The 25,907-nt window shown below is 35.3% G+C and overlaps 1 protein-coding gene across 3 annotated transcripts; it reads right to left on the minus strand.

Moving 5' to 3' along the window:
* Window positions 1-24,118, minus strand: mys (position-specific antigen beta subunit myospheroid). Of its 3 annotated transcripts, none has more exons than XM_022058162.2 (14): window positions 23,960-24,118; window positions 20,950-21,135; window positions 20,295-20,535; window positions 18,954-19,182; window positions 15,440-15,524; window positions 12,558-12,728; window positions 11,559-11,822; window positions 10,439-10,729; window positions 9,333-9,572; window positions 8,831-9,112; window positions 8,368-8,497; window positions 7,444-7,590; window positions 6,608-6,747; window positions 1-6,162 (listed from the first exon to the last, which is right to left on the minus strand). In XM_022058162.2, exons 2-14 carry the CDS (start codon window positions 21,133-21,135, stop codon window positions 6,097-6,099), a joined length of 2,472 nt encoding a protein of 823 aa, XP_021913854.2. In that variant the 5' UTR covers window positions 23,960-24,118; the 3' UTR covers window positions 1-6,096. The 3 variants fall into 3 exon arrangements, with proteins under 3 accessions (XP_021913854.2, XP_087209444.1, XP_087209439.1); XM_087353318.1 differs by lacking the exons at window positions 15,440-15,524; window positions 23,960-24,118 and adding exons at window positions 17,312-17,396; window positions 23,764-23,912; XM_087353313.1 differs by lacking the exon at window positions 23,960-24,118 and adding an exon at window positions 23,764-23,911.
* Between the last annotated feature and the right edge of the window lie 1,789 nt (window positions 24,119-25,907).

A 25,907-nucleotide genomic window follows, 5' to 3' on the forward strand; every position in this document is an offset into this window, starting at 1 on the left:
TTCATCATGAGACAAGGTAAGTTTATTTCAGCACCACACAATGTCATGTATATGTTTCGGAGTTCAAAGATCACATGCGGAAATGAAAAATGCTCAACATGTGTAAAATTAACAAATAACTGAGGAAAGAACCAGGAAATGATACAAAAGGGGGCAGGGGAGGGAACACAAACAATCTTAAGAAAATGTGGATGTCTCACAATTAATATTAAATACTCAATTTAGGATATGTGGAACACAATAAAACAGATAGGATTAGAGGTTCTCATGGCAGTGAGTATGAAGATGGCTGTCTTCTGGGTTGTAGCACCACATAGTGTGGTGGAACAGCAATCACCCTAATCATGGAGGCAGCAGTGACATCTGAAACGTTGGTAAACTACCAGACTAAATGGTGCTACAACTCAGATGACAGCTATCTACATGATGAAACAGGTCAGCCAAAATTCAAACAGACATGTTTCACCATATCCTTAGCTGAATAAGAATGCTCAAAGGTGAGGGTGATACATGGAAACAATAACTGAAGTTAGCTGTAATCAAATTCTACTGAGAAACCACAGATCATATCATAAACATTGCACACTTTTTTGAACTGGAATTTCAATATTTACTGTAGACTGAAAACATGCAAAAATCAAGTATAAATAAAACATATTTGCATTAGTAACAAAACAGGACAATTAATAAAATTAATCCTCACCATGAATGAGGTAAAACTTAGAACAAAGTGTAATTATTTTGTTAGTAAAACTGAATCCTAACTGAATATGCTTGAAGTACAGAAAATGTTTCATCACAATGTTATATAAAAAGATAAATGTAAATGACAAACACATTCACTGCCAGGTATTTAAATTCAGGTATTACTTATAAAGCTGGGGCTTACAAGACCGTGGTAGGGGGTTTACCACTGTTGAAAAAATAAGACATTTTGCGATTTCAGAGAAATAATTTTGACTCATTTCCAATTTCTGCCATTTTTTTAAATTTGTTAGTGCTTTTACTTTTTCACACTTTCATGGAACTCAAACACCCTCAAAGGCACTTAAGGCCAGATGCCAGCTGCGGACTCATACAAAGAACAATTACTGTGAGCTGCCACGTTACCATGTAAACTAAACAAAAGTGAACAAGTAATGGATAAAATAAAAATACAAAAAAGAATAAAACAGCAGGTATTTGATAAACCCCCATTGTCCAAATGATACATTAAGCAAACTCCATTCATGATGCAATCTTCCACAATCTTATTCACATTGTAAAGAGAGGCAAGTTAATCAACTTACATCAATGTTGGCACTATTGAATAAAGCATATCCTACAAAACAATTTGATTTAATTTTGGCAGTGAATGTGTTAAATAATTTTACCTTTTAACACAGTGCCTGAAACTGAATACATAATTATAATGGCAGTTAAATATCACATGAAACTCATGTTTGTATTAAATTCCACATATTGTACATACACACTGACTTAAAATTAGGGCCAACTTGTTACACAAGTTCACCTTATTAAAAATATACACCAACCACTGGGGAACTGCAGTTAGTTTACTCATGAAAAAAGAGTATCAGATTCACACCTTTGGAAACACCTACACACAAAACTTCTTTGACTATTAAATAATTAAAAAACATTTCTTTCTATGGGTCTCTGAACAATCTGGAATACAGGTAAGGAGAGCCACAGCACATTAAGGCAACACTTCTTAGAATAGTTCTAATTTATAAAGTAGTTACAGGGTTTTCAGAATTCGTAATATCAACAATTATGAAAAAGTTCAGTGTTTCATATTCTGTAAGCACATGATTAGACACAAACATGTAGCTGTATGTCAAGCTCTTAACACAATTAAAACTGAGCATTAAAATTTTCACTGTTTAATAATTTGAAATCTATGATGAAGACGTTTTCAGTTATCACTGTTTCACAAAATTTACCGGCTGTGGAGATCTCTAAATGTGCAATATCACTGACCCAACAAAATTTTGTTAACATATACCATATCTTACAACGTATGGAGCTTTGGTGGGAAAACTTGATACTTAATGTGTAAAAACACTAGGAGATAAACAAAACCACTGGTTGGCATACAAAATTATATTACAGCCTTTGTGCTCTCAAAGTGCAATCTTTCTGAAGGAAAGTAAGAGAAATTACTGCCACAGTATATAATGTCTTATACAGAGTGCATCACCGCATGGTCTGCATTCACAAAATGTATTAATTAATATTTAACTTGAAAGAAGGTTGCCTACAGATGTGAACAGCTCTTGGAAAGGCATGAAATGAAAAGGCACTATCCATGTTTTTAAAAGTGTCTGAAATGCAGTACATGTAACACTCTCACTTCACTTCTTAATAGGCATTTCCCAAATCAATTAGTTAGGCTTCAACAAATTTTCTATTCACTAAGAAGCCAACTCTAAAAAGTAAGAAGGCAAGGCAAAAAAAGTAATGTACTACATATAAACAGCTGTTTTAAAATACATTTTTTACATCAATTTCATATTAATTCATGCAACAACTGAATAGTTATACCTGCAGGTCCAGTATTATCCAAGTGTTACACATAATAAAATTAAATAAGTTTTAACTTCTTGATAAAAACAGAGCCCACGTACAAAGCGCTTTTCAAAATATTCCTGCAACAAGGCATTTACAAATAATCAATAATATAGAAAACTCTATAATACACATGCAAAAAATTGGCTGACTAATTGTAAATCACTGGTTATGCTAATCAGTGAGGCATATATTATTGTGACTGAAAGACTCTGAAGCTGCAACCTGCACATTGAAACTGCAATTATATGGGCCAAAAGTTAAAATACCAGCCCCCCCCCCCCTCCCCAAAAGATAGGCATCACGGTGAGAGATTTATTGTGTCATTCTAAGGAAATTTAAAACAATATCAACTTCTACTTATTTTAACATTCACAACACAGCTGCAATCCCCCTTAACCACCATCAAACTCATCTTAATCCCATTCCATCATTCAAAAATTTGTAATCCAGCCACAGGGTCACACAATTTCCACATAGAATATAACATTTTTCTCCATGAGCTACTGACTCTACCACACTCAATATTTTATAAAAGGAGCACGTGGCAGAACCGTAATGTGCTGACTGATGCTTCAGTTAATACCTATTATTATTCCAGGCCAAATATTACGTATTATTTTTTTTAATAGTATGTACTATACTGAAGTCTGCACAAAAATCTTTGCTCCAAAATCCTTCTTATCCTCATTTAATCGAGAAAGTTATCGAGTCATTACCCGCCATTTAGTCATATATCTCCATGTGCTTTTTTAACTACTTGTGATTTAGAACTACACACTTCACATGCATAATACTAGTACTGCTGTAGGCTGTTTAGGTCTCTTTTCAAATCCTTATTTACTTTTATCAGATCCCATTAACATATGAGAGTTCTTGTGTATACCAATCAACAAATACTGGAAATGCACCAATAATAATAAAAACTGTTAGTTTTGATCTTCACAAAACTGTTAGGCACTGGAGAATCAATGTCAGCATTACACCTTTATAAAAACATACAAAATATTTGTATAATACATTAAATACTACCAAAAAATAATTGCCTTTGCTTTTTACAGTTTCATTCATTCATTCATTCATACATACATCACACAATATCCAATCAAAATGTTAAATAAAAACTAGCTAGTAAAAATTTAAATTATTTCAAGAATGTACAACATAAACAGATTCTTGAAAATTACTTAATATGGCATGAAACCAAGCTTTAGTTAAAACTTTTAGTTAAACAATAAGCATAAACTGGCTTCGACAATACACCTAAAATTGAGTTTATGGGAGAATCACTACAATTCACTTTCTACTTAAGTTGCAACTATTCTAAATAAGTATGCACAGAAATAAAACTATAATCTGCCTTAAGGAGATCTATAAATAATGTACAATGCATTGATCACACCTGCTGACCCTTATTTCACCTGTGCACACAAACAGCAGCAGAAATCCACATACCTATAACATGCTGCAACATACAAAAGACAGTCATGAAGTATTATTTATCACTTCCTTAAGCTGAGCGCTGGGTGCAGGCACATATATAACTAGGGCTTGAAAAATTATGCCAAGTCCTATTCACAAAACTATAAATTCATTTGCCACCCCAAAAGCCTTTTGTGAAATACTGACTTATCACCGGTGAGCAGGTACCCATAATTTTTTCAAGCCCTATACAATGAAAGTAGTATTTAAAAGAAAAAGATCAGTTCTGTAACAAAGCCAGTCAATATAAATGACTATTGTGACATCTGTTCACAAGCTTGCAGTATCAACCTACCTCAGGTGAGTAGTTACCTGTATTTTTCAAGCCTTATACATAACTCTATTTCCAACAAGGAACACATACCACTGAACTAAAATGATCATGCTAACCACATCAGTAGTCCTATATATAAATGGCACTCCACAGGGTTACATGTTTCAGTGGTATACCCATGCCAAGCACAACATACTTTTCTTTACATGTAAGCCAGAAAGCTGGGGTTATTAGATCAACATGAAAACCAGACATTAACTGATACTAAACATCCATCCTACAGGACTGCTGGCCACACCTTAACTCTGACAGGTAACTGTTTAGCGATATGTTGACCCCATGCGTAGTGGTCACTGTACCTACCGTACACTTGCAGCAGAACCTCTTCTAATTGCTACCAACCACAGGAGGAATTCTACAGTTACTGTGCCACAAAACAATAGACCATTCTCATTCTGACAATGGCCAAGACTCCAAATATTGTACGCGACACAAAACATAATTTCTCCTAACTTGCAAGTGTTTCAAAATAACAAACAGTATGTATTCTCGCTTGCTTATACAGAATTATGGACACAAGGTAGTATTTGTTATAGCCTTATCAAAGTTTCTGAAATCTGTGGTTTTCATTACTAAGGTGAAACAGTTAAAATAAATCATACTGAAAAGCTGAACCAAGTAACAACAGGTTATAACAAAACAAAAGAGGGTGAAACATTGCACTATCTTCTGTGCCACTGGCTGGAATACACATTAGATAGTGTTAAAACTTCGAGGACCATAAATTTTATTCCCATTCCTTCATAAAAACAAGAGCATTATTTGAAGAGAGTTTTCAATCTGGTACACAAATAAATAACTTTGGTGGCAGTGACCGTGTTAAGTGATAATAACGATATTAGTCAGAATGTTTTAGTTATTATTAGATTACCTGTTTACAAACCACATTGTGCAAAGAAAAACAAGTCATGTTTTAGTACCAGTGGTGATAAACTGGTGATTTGTAAACAGTGCTAAATATCTGCTGGATATTCCTCTATCCTCCAGCCTTTTAAACCACTGAGGCATGTGGATTAGTTTAGAAGTTATGTTTTTATTTGTTAAACACTTTTTTAAAACGTATTTCGGAGATACATACAGACCGACAACAAATTAGTCAGTCCTCAAAGTGTTAAAAAGAGCAATGATGTAGCATTACTACCTTCTGCTCTAACATAAAGTTTTTGAGTGAAATGAAAGAACAGCAGTTTATCTGTTAGACACAGTACCGTAGTGCACAGTGAGCAAGAGGAATAATACCAAATGTGAACATATACCACCATAAATATATTAAGCAACCAACAACATTTTTGGCATACTGCTTGTGTCTGTCACATAAAGACACAAATATTCTTTATATGAATTGTCATAGCCTGAAATACAGTCCACCACAGCCTCAAGAGTTGCTCTTTAACCCTCATGTTCCAAAGTGCCTGACTTTCAGCAGTTCCTAACTTACCGAACCACCAGCACTGGCTTAAATTACAGATTTTTTTTCTTCCAAAAAGCTTTCCTTTTGATGTTTGAAACCATATTCAATATTTTAACACTCGATGGCTATTATTTTCATTATCTTTTCATTTATGTTTACAGCTGACTTTACAGTACAGTATTTTTGTGAAATTCTAGTAAACTACCCTTGGAGCCTCAGCTTATGCACCTGGGAGTAAAGAGTTAAATTCTTCAGATTGCTGAACCAACAATGTCACAAAGTATCACCTTTCTTGCAATCATTTTCCAGCGTATGTTGGGTTCTTGAAGGTAGATGTTGCTTGCTTGTAAATTGGATTTTCACCCTGTAAATACAAACAATGGTATTACCTGTACATGCATGCCAACATATTACAAACAAACAAACAAAACTTCCTTATATTCCCAATTCATACATCAGTAGAGCAAATGCACTTTCATACAATTCAATGGAAACTGCATACTTTTTCACATAGCACGTTTGTGGCCCTTACATCACTTTACTCTATGAAGCTTAAGAGAAAAATATGAAATGGATTTTAGTGAATATGACAGTACATAATGAACTGGACCAACACAGAAAAAGGTACAATGGTCAGTTTAAGCGGTGGCAATGATAACATTTTTTGATCATAAATTATGTAATTTCTTCGACAGACAAATAATTAGGCACTGTTCAGATAAAACCCGCAAATATTACAAGCCACAAGTATGTAACATCACAAAGTGAAACAGATTCAAATGTTTTAAAAGAATATAGATTAAACTCACTGTATCCCACTTCGCCATCATGCGTTCTTTCTCAAACTTGGCAAATTCACGACGGTCGTGAATAGTTGTCAGTAGTTTCCACAGCAGTAACAGAGCCAATCCAATCAGTACAATGGCACCGATAACTCCCAGCACAATGCCTATGGTATCCACCCAGAAAGATTAAAATGAAAATGTAACTTATCATGCCATGTGTTTTTCTTAAAAAAAATATTTTCAATCACATTTATCAGAATACAGTAGATTCTGGTTAATTGGGACATCGGTTAATCAGGGCAGCTGTTTATTTGGGATAAGTCTTAAAGAACAGACTTTTTAACTCCTTACTTCGCATAACTGGGGCAGCCGCCTAATTGGGCCAAAGTGTTCTAATCCCGATGTGTCCCAATTAACCGGAATCCACTGTATAATGCAATTAAATATTTTACTAGTACCTATGTCTGAAATAACATATACTATGTTTACCATAAAGTGAGCAATATACTTGGGTGTATATTACGTTACTGCAGATATAATATACAAAACAGTAAGATGAAATATGTAACAAAACCGGCACACATCTTCAAATAAAACTAGTAAGTTATCTATCAGTATAATGCCAATGAATCACCTGAAGATGGCAGTAGTGCGTATTTCTGAAATGTATAAATCAAATATACCTAAATGGACTGTGTCAAACACAATACTGGTATCTGTATTTGTGTAACACACAAAACAAGTGGTGAGAACTGCCTAACGCATGAGTCTAAAAGCCACACTATACCATGCTTCTGTTCTCAATAGGTTTACCCCCACTCTTTAATAGTTCTCATGCACACAGCCTGATAAGGACGTACCAAGAACATATATTTCTGGAGGACATTCACGCTTCTCCTGCGCTCTTACTATGAGTGTATTATTATCAGAGTATGTGTACACATATGAAAAACGGCAATCTTCTTCATCGTAATAAGCGCACAACACTTCTCCTGCCTCTTCATGAACTGAAACATAGAACAAACAGTTAACAGAAAACAACAAATTTTTAAATTATGTTTTAATTTCTCATGGAGTTTCCTTTATAAATATATTGTAATTTATTTCCAACAAAATTCACCTTTATTAACATTTTAATTGAACAAATACAGTCCCTCCTGACACATTTATTTATAATTGTTACTAAAACCCGGGAACTTTTAGAATCCACCATGACTAAAATTTTTTTTTTTGCAACTTTAGTTAGGACTTAGGCTACAACTGACTTGCCAACACAAACCTGTAACAGTTAAAGACAGCTATAAAAGACAGGCCTGATGGCAGCAACAACTGCTGCTGGGAAGTAGAGAGGTATCACAAACTGTTCAAGCAATTCACTCTGTGACATCTTCTATTCCATGCATAACAGAATGCAGTGTTGTGATATAAATACAGTATTTACTTGAATAATCACACATCTCAATGAGAAACTTCATGACAATAATCATATACACCTAAAAATGTCACAGATCAGTGCATATGAAAGCAGAGATCACGCACAAAATGCTTTACCAACAATGAAGAATTATTAGGGCAACATGTTTTGAGGTCACAGGAACACTGTTAATAAACTATACTGTTTATGATGAAACCTCTACTTCCTACATACTTACTAAGAACCATAATAGGATACAAAAAATAAAGATCAATGTAACAGATAAGTATGAGTAATCATAAATATACTGTGTAGGTAAACAAATCATAATCTCTGTAAAATAGATCATGAACTATTTGAATTCTCTTACCTTCAATGACATCAACTGAGCTAGGTGTAAAAGTACAATTGGCTAAACATTCCTCTGCAGTCAGAGACCCAGTCTTGTACATCTGGCACTGTACACACTCTTTAAACTCCAGACATCTTCCAGAGGTGCTCTAAGCATCGACAAATGTACAAATTTAATATTTATAAACAACATGGAATAGTGATTACATAAACAGACAAAGGCAGCTAAAATAAAGTTTCTACATTAGGTGAAAGGCTAGTTGAATACAGATTAATGATTAAATAATAAATGTATCTGTACATAAAGCAGGATGCTGGTATGGCTGTGTGTGTTATGCATGACTGACCAAGTTATCAGTAATGACCCTAGATGGCATAATGTTCTACTTTATAGCTACTGCTACCATTAGACAGCTCTTAGAAATACTTCTGAAGTAGTTAAAGCCAAAACCATTAGTCATAGAACCGCCCTTTCTACTTACTGGAAGCTTCTCACAGAATTTTCCGGTGTAACGTCCTTCCTTTCCCTCATAACATTCACACGCCCCACAATTGCAGTCTCCATTGCCCGAGCAGATTTCTCCACCACCTGGCGGGATACAGGTGATGCTAGAAGCTCGACAATCACATGCATCTCCAGTCCAGTCTGGTTTGCACTGGCACTTGCCACATATGCAAGTGCCATGGTCTGAACCAGAACACAGCAAACCATTTGCATAGTCACAGGAGAAGTTGTCACACTCACAAAATGGGCCTGAAATCACCTGAAAAACAAAACAACGCTTGATGTTCTTGTACATCCTGACTTTATGCAATTTTGGACATAGAGTCTCACCGTGCATACCTTCATTAGATGAAAATGTAATTACAAACATGAACAGTAATCACCAAAATTCACATCAAAAAATTATTTTGAAAGAAATCTACATTTTCATAAGAAAATGAATTACACTTACAACTGTAGCAGTGATGTTTCAGTCTTACCTCTTCAGGATTCTCTCTTGTCTCACATTCACAGACTCCACACACACAGGTACCTCGCCCTGAACAATCTACAACAGATGTGTTGTCAGGTCGGCAACCACCTACAGGAAGTCCTGTAGCTCCATTAATGTTATCACTATCACATTCACAGGTCCGTCCAAAATGTGTCTTATCACATTCACAAATGCCACACTTGTATGTGCCAAACTTAGAGCACTGTTCAGCCTTCCTTTTAAACCACTGCAAACAACAACAAAATGTCATTACAAAAATAAAGATTGCTGTGCAAAGTGTTACCTGAAACAGGACTCAAATTACACTGAATGGCAGTCAAATCTAACTTCAGCTGACCTTACTATACAGAGTGCAGGGCCCATGATCCTCATGTGGGATGGAAAATGAAAACATTCACTGGACTAACTTCAATTTAGAAGCTTTAATACTGCCAGCATTGAATAAAGACTATTTAGTGGACTTCTTATAACTTGAGTTAGATCCTGAAAGATTGCAACACCAATGAAACTAAGGTCGCTTGAAAAGTCATTTAGATTACTCTACATCAATAAATGGCTCATATTTTTTTATCCCCTGTATTTTACCTCTCTCCTTTCTTCCCTTATAATTATTATCCACTTCCAGGCCTGAGACTAGCTCTACCAGGGGGTCCAACAGATAGGCTTTCTGTCCTCTTACCCCTTTTTACCTGAAGATGGAAGCAGAATCAAAGTCCTGAAATGCTATACTTTTATTGTTCAGATAACAGACACAGTCCAAAAGAACTATTTTACATATTATTCCAGCTACCTTGCCTAAGATGTTTCATGGGTTTCTTCAGACAATCACAGAATCTTAAGAGAGGCCACACCCTTTCCAATTTATAATTAATAAATCAACCTATCATCAACTCATCATTACATATCTTAGGCAGCTTAAAAGGCACAGTTAAATAAATAAACTAAGAATCAGTAACCGTGTATGATAAAAGATGTCCACAGAACATTTACTGAACCACTTTCACACTGACATTTTCCACATTTATATCCATAACACTACTTTCTGTAAATATGTCACCTTATAAAAAATAACCACGTTGAATATAAACTCACCGGATCACCCTCCTGTTCACAAGGACAGCTGCAAAGCATCTCCAAATCAACAATGAGAGATTCATTAATACCAACTGGATAAATTTTGAAGATCTGCTTCCATTTCTTGGGATCTGATGGACAATTTGTAACTTCAACCTCTGCCTCAAACTTGACCACATCACCAACCTTCAAACCATCACATTTGTTTGTCTGAATTGCTGGCCCACTGCCTTTACAGGCAGAATAGTACGTCACCTTAACTGCATCTGTTGTTGCATTGTCCTTCATCTCGACAGAGGAAGAAATTTTCTGAAATAAAAGACAATTATACTCAAATACTTATGCAAAAAGATTTGGCATGTAAATTCATGGCTCCTTTCAACACAACACAACAACCTAACTTTTGTGAAACACTTCTACTACATGAGCTTATGTAAACACAACTGTAAAGAACTGTACAATAGGAATGTCAATGACTTTAAAATGGAAAAAGATAAACAATTTGATGCTTTCACAGTGGTGAGTGTTTGGTCCTCTGCGATGCTGCATATGTAGTCCTCTAGAAGCATACCAACATTCTGGAGAAAAATTCTGCTGCTATTCTAAGAAACATGAGGGAAGTGGCTGATACCAAGTTCCATCCTACCAAGATTTCACAATTTTTCCCATCAGTATCTTTCCACTGTTGCTTCATATTCACTCATGTATCATCTGTGGGTTGGACAATGGGACCATCAGTGACCACAGTTCCATAGAGACAAAGTTTCCCCCCTTTGCAACAATATTAGTAATAACAGGAATAAGAAACAGATGGTCACAGTGAGATTTCAGGTCCTCACAGTGCTGAGTATGAAGATGTTACACCATGTAGTCTTGTAGGAAATGAGGGATGTTTCACAGTTGCTAACTACCTCCATCATCAGGGCAATGAGTCACCTCAATGATGGAGGCAGTAAAGACATCTGAATTGTCAGTCAATTTCTACAAGACTGAAAAATGCAACATCCAAGAAGACAGTCACCTTCAGATGGCAATGTACCTATTAGAAGCATTATTTTACCTATTTTATATATTAAAATAATGAGCTGCTGATTATGTAACTAATTTATAATAAAATATACTTTGAAACACCACTCACATCATACTGCTCTCGTACTAGATCCACTACATTGGACGAGTCATTTGACAGCATTCCTGAAGAAGCTCCTTCAACATTATCCTTCAGGCGATCGTAAACGCCAATCTGTTCAGCTGTCACAGCGAATATTACATTGATAGCATTCTGGCGCACCTTAAGGTTCACTTGTGATATCGATGGATAGTCCTGTAGTTTTGAGTGAGTGTATTCTCCAACTGTATCCAGATGGCATTCTCCATCATTGGGTTTAACAATACCACCAAGCTGGAAATGCACAGCAGAACAAACAAACTATACATTCACTGGACTTATTTAATTAAATGTATAGGATGAGAAGTATGGGCTGTGCAAATTTTAAACACTTTGAGAACCACCAATGCATATCTGCATTATTCGGGTTTGCATATTAAACAAACAGTTCAGTTCATGAGCATACTTGTCCTCAAAGTGTTAAGGTTGTTTTGATATGGAATAAGCAAATTTAAAATCTTACTTCAAAAGTCAGTCACATTTTGTGTTCATTCACAAATTCTATACAATACTTTTACACAAGACAAAGATTTGTTGTTCTACTAGAACCTGCTTGGCATACACAATGAAATTATGACACCCCCCCCCCCCCCATAAAGTTTACCTCCTCCTTGTTTCTAAAGGGTTCTGATGACAGGTTATTGCAATCTGGATTACTGAATGTTTGGACTCTGTCCATTGTCTGATATTCAGAAAGACACAAAACATTTCAAAAACTGGATGTCTTTATTCTCAGGTGTAAGAGAGGGGGGCACCTAATCTGTTGGGTCCATTAGAAAGAGCTAATCTCAATGACTGGATAACACCTGGGGATGAAAAGAGATCCATTTTCCATTTTTTTCAGAATACCAGATGATGGACAAAGTCCAAAAACTCAGTAATCAAAATTACGTCTTCCTTGTTTCTGCCACACTTTCCTGATGCAACTAACGCCCTCCTGCAATACATAACTGCCTAACTTCGACATACCTTTCCATCTCCAGCATAATGAAAACCAGCATCAGTTGAGAAGACCAATAATCTTCTGGCTTTCTCTCTCCAGCCGATCTTCTCTCGACAGACCACAGCCTGCATAATAGCATCAAAACCACCTTCAGGAGCATCCAAGTTGCCGGACACAGCTGCTCGCCGTACCTCACCCTGAGGCAGAGTAACAACCAATTAGGTCACTTTATATAGTTTAATATTGCACTGTTACTACAAAAATGTTAAAGTACGCGGACTCAGACTAATTCCACTTTGCTAAACATTTTTAAATTCTCAAATTTTAAGATCAAGTAAAAACCTGTACAAAATGCATTGCCTAAAATTGGCTACATGCAATAAAGAACTTACACTTCTCTAACCTGGCTTTAAATGAGTATAAGAAATGCTACACTCACAACCGTAATCAAGTACACATACTATTTAACCATCAAACATCAAATTATGTTACGCACTTTTACGTGAATTAAAGTCTTTAATAACGATTATAAATACAATTTGAGAGGTATTTATTTTTATATCTAAATACATACACTACATCTAATTGTGATATGCTGTTAATGTCCATGCTTGCTTAGTTATGTAAGAAAATAAGCTGAATACATATTTCAGTCAATTCTTAACTTTTAACATATTGATCCAAACTAAAACTGTTAAGGAATTTGAATAATAAACTGCAAATTTCACATTTTATCCCATTATTACTGTTAACAAATTAATTCAAAATACAATTATGGGAAACAAAAAATATTGTTGGATTTCTCAAGAAATATCATAACAATGAAAGTCTTACCTAAATTAACCACCTCCACACACAACACAGTAACTGTTCCAACAACAAAAATTAGGCTTCCAAACTATGAAAAGCTACCTGTTTTTTCTGAACACTATAAAAGAAGAATGAGATCAACTACACACGCTCATCAGTGTCTGTCTTCTGGGTTGTAATGCCAACTGCAGTTGTAGCAGCCATGAAGATGGAGGCAACATGTTGTTCCAAAACGTTAGAATCCACCTAGAAGTCTACACGGTGTTACAATCCAGAAGACCAACAATGACATCTTCACCAGCGTCAGAAACTCAAATCGCACACATACACCTGCATGCATTAAATAAAACTCTTCCTGAAGAAATGTTAATCTACAATAAATACACAGAAATATTAGTAGAAAGCATGAAAGCAAGTTATTCACATTTCATAGAGCAAAGGCAGTCATCCATCCATCTAGTCAAACAACGCAAGATCCTTCTTGAGAACTTCAATGCCATTTCAACACAAAAAGTTATTTTCTTTCATACTGCATACTACTTCAACACTCGCCAGTCACCCCAATTATTAGTCTTAAGAGTTACTATTCATTCCTATATCAAAGTGAGAGACTCAGAATTGCATGCATGTCTACCCAAAAAATATGGTATTTCAATACTAATCAAAATAACTTTTCACACAATGTTCATACTTCAGGAAAATCACTTCCCTTTAGATTATCTTCTAGCTTGTGAAACTTCTATCTAGAGAATAAGGTATGTTTTTCGAATAAGATATTGACAAACGTTTGAACAGGAAAATTCCCATGCTTTGAATGGACGACTACAAACTAGTTTTACTTAAGAACCAGCAAATGTACAGCTGTACAGTCACCCCTCCATTTCTCAAAACTGCTATTCACAGTCAAGCTTCTAACATTGCATTATCACAAATTTTCTTTTGAGAAGTTTCCAATGGTGCATCACTGTGAACTCCATGCAATTTCTTATCATCCAGCCCACATGCACTGTATCAGTTTGCCTCATTCTACACCTCACTGTTGTACTCGAAACATCTTGCGAAGATAAGAATTCCGTTTTTCATTTTCCATATGCCCATGCCTCCCAACAGAGGAAAAAGTGATGTTAGCAAAGTAATTGCAAGTGTAAAAACTATGTACAGAGAAGATAATAGATAATTCACTGAAAGGGTGTGTATGTGTACATTCATCAAGATCCAAATATAACCCTCACAAACAGAGGTATGGCTCTGTATGCATCTTAGCAGGTGGAGTCAGAGAATGCACACGTATTAATCCTATTCTCCTCTACATACAAGTAGACGAGCATAATTATGTTAATATGTAATAGAAGCTTTACAAACCACAAGCAAATAAAAATAAATACGAATAAGTAATTACAATTGTTTGTTCAATACTTATATTCCACATTTTTTTTAATTAAGCAGAAAATCAAGAGCAAGTTGAACAAGCTAATATTATTCTGACAAATGTCAGACCACTTCTCATATTTGTAGCATATGAAAAATAATGAAAGAATGTAAGATACAGAAAACACGCATTCAAGTGATGAGATAATCAGAAAGTGTCTTCTATTTACAAAAAAGTTGCAGTTCCTTTCTCAATTTTACTAAACCACAGCGAATGTGTATTACTTTACATACAGTAGCTGAGATAAATCAGCAGATTTTCTGCTACTTTCAAGTCACTATAAAGATTCATAATGTAAATTATGTAATAAGCCCATTTTATGTTCAGCAACCCAACTTGCTTTGTTTTGATTGAAATATTTTGCAACTTCCAACATAGCACCTCCAACACAATACTAGGTGTTTTTAAATTATAAAAGTTCCCTTTAAGCAGTGCAAAGGTTATTATTAACATTCTAATTCGTTTCTGAGTACAAAGAAATGATACAGGTCTTCTAAGTAAATGCAAAATTAATACTCAAAAAGAGTTATTTATATACAAAGACCTTGAAAAGTTAATACTGGATGCAAATAAAAGAAGTGTTACAAAATTTATAAAGAAAAAACAAATTTAATTTGAATTGCAGGTGTAAGTCATGAAAGTTAGTAGCCAAAACACAACATGACTTACAGAGAATCTATTTGCGTTGTTACTAAGTGACATGATATTGCGAAACCCATATGGAGCAGCACACCCCGTGCACGGTTCGATCAGACTGGAGAACACAAAGAGATGCATACTCAATACAAAAGAAACACACAGCGCTACAACCTGGAACTGATGACCCAACTAAAATACACTGTGGTACCATAAAGTGCAGTAGTCAATCACAGCAAGGTATCTGACAAACCATCAGAGTAATAAAGAAATATTTCACGTTTGGAAAGGATGAAAGGAACAGGGGACACTGTAGACCATCCAATTATTATGAACAAAAAATACAAATTTTTTTTACAAGCCATATAAAATTTTGAAAATAATATTTAATCACTGCAATTACAAACCAGCAGCCATATCGCAATCAGTGTCATTAAACACTAATAATCATCTAATTCACTTCAGTGCAACAGAACCTGAACCCGCAGAATACTTGTGTAAATTTCTTCTCCTTCTAGAACTTGTCCTAAACCACTCTTTTACTTTGAGGTTTCAGCAGAACTGTAAACGTCTTCAATCATCAAATTGAACAGAGCACTGCACAAAACAACTGATTTCATTTTTGCTGCTCACAGTAGCAGTTACGTTGAGAAATCTGTCACCTGACATTTTATACTTCTACAGCTCCACACATCTTTGTCTGAACTATACAACCATAGGCATCCAATGTCTACGCCAACATTTTCCTCTATTCAGCGAGTTTTCCTAGTTCTGCATTACCTACCAAAGTGGTATGCTGCTATGGGGGTATTTGATGGGCTGTGACACACATGGTCTGTTTACTGAACCAATATTTTAATTTTGCAGTGACAATATATTAAAGATGAAATGTTGACATATGTAAGCTACACAGTTATCAGTGGTGCTGAAACCAGCAAATATTTTTCATTGCATTACAATACACCATGTTATAATTCATAACATACATTTATTAACAGAATTTAGTCACAATATCCATAAACTGAGAGAGAAAGTGACTTCAGAATATGAATCTAGTCGAACTACTTATGCAATACAATGTTACGCCCAAAAATGTTGATGAAAGGCTTATAGACTATACCTTTTTTCACAGATTTGTCACATAGATTACTGGATGCTATTGTGATAATCTGTGCCTAACACTTGATGCTATATGACTGCGGATTTAAACAAATTCAGAAACTTCTCTGAAACCCAGGCACATTTGCTAGATCCTGTTTGAAGGAGAAGGCACAAAACTAAATAGATTCAATAAAAATGATATAATAGCAAAATATATATGCTTATTTAGATTCTATACAAAGAGTAATTTAAGGAAATGACAGATGGTCTAACACAGCACCAACACAGGGGAACAAGCCATCTTGAAACCTGTCAGAAAACCAGTAAGCTCCAGGTGCAAAACAGAAGAAACCTCTGCCTACAGGAAACAAAGTGCATGAGACACATACGTCAGTTCACAGACCCGACCCTGGCCAGGTTTAAGGCTAGATCAATCAGAGGGGTCCACCAGACAGGCTTTCTTTTTGTCATCTTCCCCCCCCCCCTTTACCTCAAGACAAACAAAATCCAAAAGAACAACTTTACACATAAAGAGGAATATCATCTCGGCAACTCATGATTTTAATGTTGTAATAAGAGGAGACATGCATATGAACAAATCATGAGAAACTGATTTATGGGTCTCATCATATAAATAAGCACTGGAAACAACATCCATTGAGATCAAGTCCATCTCCCAATAAACCAAAGGAAATGACCCTTTGACACATTACACATATAAAACTGTTACTTCCCTATCTATAATCTGAAAGAGAACATTTCATATCTGTAACATTTGCTGCAGGGCCTGTAATCACCACTTACAGAGAATCCATGCACATTGCCACTGAGAGACATGTGGTTTCGGAATCCATATGGAGCCTCACAACCAGTGCAGGGTTCTGCTAGTCTGGACACAACGTGTTACGTTGAGGGAACAAAAAAACAAAAGCTCAAATATTATTACACAGCGTAAAAACATGTCATCATCTCCTCACCATGCATACAGGAAATCTAAACACTTTTCTTGTTTTGCAGTTATATATGTAAACAGTCTGTAATAAAACCGTTTAATTCCTGTTTTTAAGAGTGACCAGACCAATAATATCAGAACATTCAAAAGCAACAAAATTAACTTCTCATTCAAAACAATTCAACTGCTAAAATGTCTTGAGTCACCCGATTTACTTCATACATCCTACTTCTCAAAATAAAGTGATAGCGTAACACCTCCAGCAACATTTCAAAAATTATGTACGAATATCGAACATCACATTGAAGTCACCTGCTTAAAGCTGATCTAAGATATAACACTGCAAGGAAGTCAGTTGTCACCCACAACATTTTCATGTATGTGTACACTTAATAATTACCTTGTCTGTAGATCCTTACACATACAATAAAAATATTTATATGAATATAAAATTACCTTGGAATAATTACAACCTCAGCAGTGACAAATTTTCATTCAGACACAGTTCACGATTTACCCATAAAACCTGCTACAGCAACTTTATCTATATATATGTCACTTTGTAGCAACCAACAATAATTTTCAGGCAGATTTTTACCTTTAAACAATCAAAACTGTTTACAACTGTAAGACCACACATAATAATGAAAACTAAAATCATGTTTGTGATAAAAACACTGATCCTGGAAAAAGAAGTATTTTTATTACTTTCATATAAGATGACTTGATTTCTCAACACATATTCAAGTAAATATGACGAAGATACATTGCCATAACAACACACTAGACTCTGAACTCAGCCCACAAAACGGTGATAAAATGCAGAAATGGAATGGACATGTAGCATGCATGAAAAATAAAGACATGTACACAAAATTCTGGTTATAAAGTCTTATAAAAACAGTCCACCTAAGATATCAAGGTAAGGACAAAGTTAATATTCAAATGGATCCTGAGAGAAATAAGTTGGGGACATGCGAGCTGAATTAAATTGGCTCAGAATATGTTGTGCTGATGGACTTTTGAGATAAGGATAAGTCCTCAAGTACCATAACAAAAGGGAATATTTTATAACTAGCAATGATGTCCTTCTGTACTTCCATGACTTAGTATTCTGAACAAAACACAGTATTTCAAAAACTGATCTGTTTCCATCCTAATGTGAAATAGTGGGGAGAGTACCTACTCATGCCTGTGTGCTTGTAACCCCCTCCCAAAAATGTTTCACGAATACCTGTATAAACATCATTAGGAATCCAACTGAGTAGATATGCTGCAGAAACAGAACCAGTTTCAAAAATGTGTCCTTTTCAGATTAACAGATAACAGGCAAAGTCCAGTAATACTAACTGCATCACACCCTTTAAAATAAGAAGTAGAAATGTTTTCAGCAAAGGGAAAGTCCTATACCATGGCATTAATCATTCAATTCATTTTGTGCAGGTTAGGTTAGGTTACCTAGCACTAAAAATACAGGAAATAAATACTACTTACTTCTTTGGAACAGTGCTGACATAGGGCATAACAACTTTGTCAACAAAGCTCCCAAATCCAAGCCTGAAATCAGATGTTATCTTCTGCATACTCTCAACAAGAAGATCTCCCAGAACAGACAGCTTCTCTTTGTCATCCTCCATTGACTTCGATAAATCCATAAGGTAGTACAAATCTACTGGGTAATCTTGGGCTTGCGAGTAGCTGACAGTGAATCGAAATGCTTCATCTGTAACGTTAATATTTACAATACAAGAGGCATAAATTTGACTGATGAAAAGATTTATTTTATTTATACCATATGCTTACTAGTTCTACTACTCTTCATGATTTACATATCAAATTTGATCACAGGTGACAATAAGCATCCAGTAATATTTAACCCTCACGATAAAATTAATAATTGTTCTTATAATCTTACAATTCCTCAGAAAAACAAAACTGACTTACTGTGTATAAGGCAACAGAGGTAGAAAGAATACCACACATCTTGAAACCATGGCACAATTTATGGAAAATAACAATGTCACACACGTATGTGTATGTGTGACACGAATTTTAGACACACATTTGTGATGGATCAGTACCAATAACAAGGCCTCTATTAGTTAAATGTATATCAACAAAACATGCATTAACAGCAATGAGAGCATCTGTCAGTATATTCTAGCAAACTATGGTTTGGCTCTGATGATGGAATTAAAATAATGAATATGGTACACAGAATTAATGATACATATAAAATACATAGCTGTTCAAATTAAATGTCACAATTGCAATTATCATATTTAATGAGCTAGGAGTTATAACAACAAGAATACTTCCATAGAATTATATGAAGTCTCATCTTCAAGTGCTCAGTGTGCATACCCTCAGTTACGTACCTAATACATTACACTACACTACACTACACTAAAACTCATTCCATGTTCTCTACACCATTAAAACATCAACTTCAGCAATCATACATGACACTCATCTTCATAATTTTCACAAGGCCTATAACAATAGTGGTTTGTAAATATTAACCTTTACAAAAGAAAGCTAGCGTTGACGGGTGTGCAGACATTGGTGGCAAAAATATGGGATTTTTTCTATATCCAACAGTAAACACACAATGAACACCTACAGACAAAACTCAATACTTCGCTGAACATATATCAAGTCATTTCATTGTTATAATTCCTCTAGGTCATTAAATATCACTAACTGTAATTATCTCATTTATTTTGAGAAGCCACAATGAGGAATAAAAATGCCTCAGAAAATTTGGTCTTACTTTGGGATGGAAAGTACCCAAATAAATGTGACACCATGCCTATCAAAGAATAGTCTACTTACTGATTCTCAGTTTAAGTGAAACTCGCTGAGGGTAGATCTGTACAGCTTCATGGCTATGAGAACTGGTGGTACGGTTATAGCTACTGAGAGATGTCTTCCTGCTTGCACTTGCATTAGTAAGTGCATTGTACTGAAGAAGGGTATAATTGTTGCTTGGGTTCACAATGAAAGCAGCACTACACTGAAAATGTTGATCCACATTAATACTTGGCAAGAAGCAACGTTTCCGCTCCAGATATTGCTGAAAATAAAGAAATAAAACTCATTATACATTCCATGAAGTTTTCGTTGTGCACAGGGCAAATTACCACACAGCACATTTTTATGAACGGAGGAAAAGTCCAAGATGTAATGCCACTTTTTATATTTCCCTGAACACCACAGCACACTATGTTTATTAGAGGTGTAATTCCTCTATTAGCATTCCTTCTCAAAGGTTTATTGTAGAAAAAATGTTTTAAACTGAAAACGTTAATTAAAGTTTGAAAATTGAATGCAGAGTTCTAGTCATGAAGTCTTGTGCAAGATAAAATGCATACAATACCAGATATTCCATTAAAACTTCAAGGTAAACCATTGTATATTCACATATTCAACACTGATAAGAACTGCTGTACAGCTGCAGAAGAAGACTACTTGGTTCTCTTTCACTCACCCTGTCAGTCATATCCCAAGGTTCAGAGCACCAAGCACATGTGGGAGTCTGGATACATTCATGACATGTTGTTTTTGGAGCACAAGGATCTTGACTAATATGTTTCTTCTCCCCCTGTGCCTGAACTAAAGGAACTAACAGGATGAACAGCAACAAGGCATGCATTGTGACTTGTTTATTGCCCATCTGTAATATATTAAACACATATCAATTACTACATTACAAAACTAACATGCTGATAGGAAAACATCAACACTAAACTCTTCTTTCACTGAAGGAATACCAGAATAGAATAGAATAGAAGAGTTGCCCAAAAATATTACATCATGATAATATGACACTTTTCATTTGGTTTTGTAAATCACTAGACTCATATCATCTTATGGAGGAACCCGAAGTTTCATCTGACAGGGAAAATTTATCAAGCCCACTTCAGGAGTTCAATGGGTTAGCTGATACCTTGGCTTGGTGGATTTCGCCAGTGGCCAGCAACTTTCTCATTACCGCAGGCAATAGAAGAACAAAAATTATGTTGTGGACAGTGAGCAAAACTGTACTTCTTTAACTTACAGAGTACAGCTGGTGTTAATTTGGAACAATTGTATTTCTCCACACAACTGAATTCATAACCTATCGATACGCCTATAATGTACTTATTTTTTTAAAAAAGAAAAGAACATACTCGACTTCATGAAAGAAAGTTCAAAATGTTTGGAAAAATGTATTTGAAAAAATTATACGTACATATTTTTTTCATTTTTTTATTGTTTTCCAAAAAAATATTCACATTACTATTTTCAAGGAATTTCACTACTTCAAAATGAAAAATATATATAGTTAACAGTTCTAAAGAAATATAATAATGCCATTAAACTAAATAAGTACGGATTCCTACAAAAACTGGGAAATATTTAATGTTCCGACATTCACAAAAATATTAATTCTATCAAATAAAGAACAAATGTCACACCAATGGAAGGATTGTGTTAATGTAGAAAGTTAATGACAACGGCAAACAGTGAATGAAACCTGAGCTATCGTGTTCACAGAAGCCCCGTACTTAAGCATCAGTTTCATAGGAATTCTACGTCAGTATCTGTGCTAACGTAATTAACCGTGACACATAGAAGAGTCATGCAGATTAAGCAAGAACAAGGTACCTCTATTCAACTCTATGCAAAGAGAACACGGATGAATGAGATTTGCGTAACATATAAATGAAATATGCAACAACTGCCACATTATTCCTCGTATTATAGGCATGGACGATCAGAATGTCGCACGGTCACGAACAAAACATGAAAATGGCGGGTTTCGAAATTGCGAGTATAAGTGGAGGGTGGGCGCCTTACACCACACCAGTGTTGTCCCGTAAGCAATTCATGGAAAGAAACTGAGATGTCTCTTTCAATGCTTTCTGTCTGCATACAGAAGCTAGCACAAATCGGTAACTGCCTAACGCAACGATCTCTTGTGTATATATCCACTAGAATACACCCCAAATTTGGAGATATAATGATTTGCACTGGCACCACACTTATAATAACGTCTTCATAAGCATGTGAACGGTAATTTACGATTCATTTTAACACCACATTTCACAGTCCATCAGCAACAAAAACCTCGGAAAAGCAAAAACTTGGGCACATATTCATGTTATCAACCGATTTGATCTGTATAACCCATTTCACGGCATAAATATCACTAATATCTATTCCAGCTACATTATATTAAATTTTCCCTAATAGAACATCAAAGTTTCACATTTACTTTAACAAGTTAGTAAATGCATGCACTGCATAACAATTCTGGTATATTTCTTCTGTTATTGCCTACAGATTTTCAATTCATTAATGTTTTCCTGTAAGAAGCACATATAATCACAAGAGGCTGTTTGCTCTACATTGCAGGTACTCAAATGAATATATTATACATAAGCCTGTTTTTCAATTATATGTAAGAAAGAAGGCTAAAAACTGTTTCATTAAAGTTTTCAGAAATAAATTGAATGACCATGAAAATGTCAGTAAGTTTGAGTATGTAATTGAACAGATGCTGACAGTCATAACTATTTAAATCTACACGCCTGATGACTCATGAAACTTAATTCAATCTGAATCACTCTCTACAGTTTCCAGAAGAATGACATAGTTCCCTGTGACATCAGTATAAACTCAATACAGTACTAAATAATATAATTTGCAAAGAAGCTGATACAATATGATTTGAGGTTCTCACAGCAGAGATGTCAATGTTGGTTTTTTGGGCAGTAATTTCAAGCAGTTCAGTAAACAAACTCATTCCATTACACCTTGCAAATGCCTCAGAATTATTAAATTCATCTACAGACATCAAAGTTGCCAATCTCATAAGCCCGTTACAATATACACGTGATATGACATTCACATTTATATTAGAAACAAGTATTGTATTTGTGCTATGGCAAGTTCTACATCCCTCGCTCAGGCCTGTAAAGAAGAATGTAAATAAATTATATTCTACTCTATCTATGAGGAAAGCAGACTTTAAGTACACACTGCATCAGGTCATTCATCTTCCTGTATGCACCTAATCAGAGGTCAAACTATTTTGGGTTCTGCTGTTGCTCCAGAACGCCACATGAACTTACATTATTTGCAGTCAACTTGATTTACGAAATGGGTCATTACACACGGCACTTCTACATGAAATTGTTTCTAAGATGACATTTAATGTAAATGCCAAACATCGGCTAAATTGAACTTGTCTGGCCAAGACAAAGACACCGAAAAATATATATGGTAAAACAAAATCTCTAATCTACAACAGACTTACCTTAAAGCAACTTTCTGAACATAAATTAATAATATTCATTCACATGAACCCTACTTTTATTCGTTCAAAAGACAGTATGTCATTACGAAATACTAGCCACTCCTACAAAATATCACCAACTGTTATTTCTTAACACAAAATTGCAGACTTCTTAAACCATTCTTAATACTTAAGTACATAAGCTCTTTCAACTTACACAGACATGTAAAACTATACCATTCACTCTTCAGCGAAAACAACAAATCCTTACACTACAGCGATATTACCATCCCACAACCAAACTTCACTTATTACCGAAAAAGGAAATCGTATTGCTCACGGATTAGACCTCCTAGAATGAATTACTCAGACGGATATGACGTTCCCATAGCGAAAGAAGAAGGGGAGCGATTCTCCGAGATACAACACTGGAAAGAATTTACATGGTGAGCCATCTACTAACAGTCAATGCAAATATCAATGCTCCGATTACGGTAGACCTTTACTTCATGCTTTTCTATTCTATCCTATAACAGTTATTTGTGTGCGCTCGTGCAATTTTATAAATAATTGATTGATTGCAGGATTTGAGGTTCTCACGGCGAGCGTGAAGTTGGTTGTCTTCTTGTTTGCATTGCTGTGTAATCTGGTAGAAGTTTACCAAAGTTTCAGAGGTACTTGCTGCCTCTATCATCAGGGCATGAGTCCACAACATTACAACCCAAAAGACAGCCATCTTCCATCTAGTGACTTACAAAATTTGTTATAACATTATGCCATGGAAGGTCACCTAAACTTTCGTACATTTTTATTTCCTTCAGTCAATAATTACATGGCAAATGTGTTGGCAAAATTTAAATATAACTTGTCAAAATTCTTTTGATAATCTACAAATTAAAATTTCTTCTGCAAAGTTTTCATGTACAATCTTTGACAACAAATATATTCAGTATCAATGAATGTTAAGCTACATCTCAGCACATAAGACTTTGCCATTTTGACCAAAGGAAAACATACTAATTCCTGACTAAGCAAAATTGTCCTCCTTAAATGTTACAGAAGATTTAACGCAAGAGACGTGTTGAATAATTTGTGAAATTATGATGGATTACATGATGCTGCATATTTGTTCGGTTTACTGCAATGCTTTCTTTTAATAAAAGCATGAAGGATATTCAATTTGATGTGGATTGCTTCAAATCCTGTTTGACTTAAGAGTAGAAGCAATATGGTAATACTGTATTTGATACTGTGCAACCCATATGCAAGGTGACTTGTATGCACACTCCCCCTGACCCCACCCTCCATCTCAAAAATTATACTGGTAAAAATTAAACATCCTCTCCTTTGAGACACTGCCTTTACGTGGCAGAAATATTGCGTGCAGCTTGAAGCGGAGAGCTTTGCTGGCTGTAGCTTAGCTACTGATATGTCCAACCTTGCCGGACAGGTCAATGCTTAGGGGCCAGATGAAAGGTGTCTCAAACCACTCCATCCATTTTCGTTGAGCATGTGGCCGACCACCCACCCCGTAAAAATCAATTGTTGAGAAACCTTATGAGATGCCTCAGAATGTGGATTAAATTAAAAAGACTGCAATGGACAGGGCATATTCAAAGGATGGATGGCACAAGAACCCTTAAGAAAGTCCTAAATACTAAGTTTGAAGGGACAAGAACGGTGGGAAGATGCTGCGAGACGGGATGCTGCCGGTCTGATCCAATGTCAAAATTGGAAAATGACCACAAATAACAGATCTTCATGGAGGCAGAAAATTGAGGAGGCCAAGGCCCGATATTAGCTGTAGAGCCATTGGATGGATGGATGGATGGATGGATTAAACATCTCAGTTAATATATTACAATTCTTTACTGTACAATACATATGATTATACCATGATACTTGGAAGCATTAATTAAGCACATATATAAATCTGTACAATTGTAACCACATTAGAAAATGATGTCAAATATACAAACTTGGGACTTGTATTGTGGCATCCTGTTGTGTGTTAATCACATAAATATAATTTTATTACACTGTCACCTTTATACAACTTAATCAGTGATGTTTTTATAGTTTATACAAACACAGGTTTTCAAATATAGTTAAATGCAAAATTATGACTCACAGATAAATTACAAGACTTGTCTGAATCATAACTG

Source organism: Zootermopsis nevadensis, unplaced genomic scaffold (assembly GCF_977971745.1).
Source record: "Zootermopsis nevadensis isolate Lab colony 2312 unplaced genomic scaffold, Znev_1.0 Znev_ptg000002l, whole genome shotgun sequence".
In the NCBI taxonomy this organism is placed as follows: Eukaryota; Metazoa; Arthropoda; class Insecta; order Blattodea; family Termopsidae; genus Zootermopsis; species Zootermopsis nevadensis.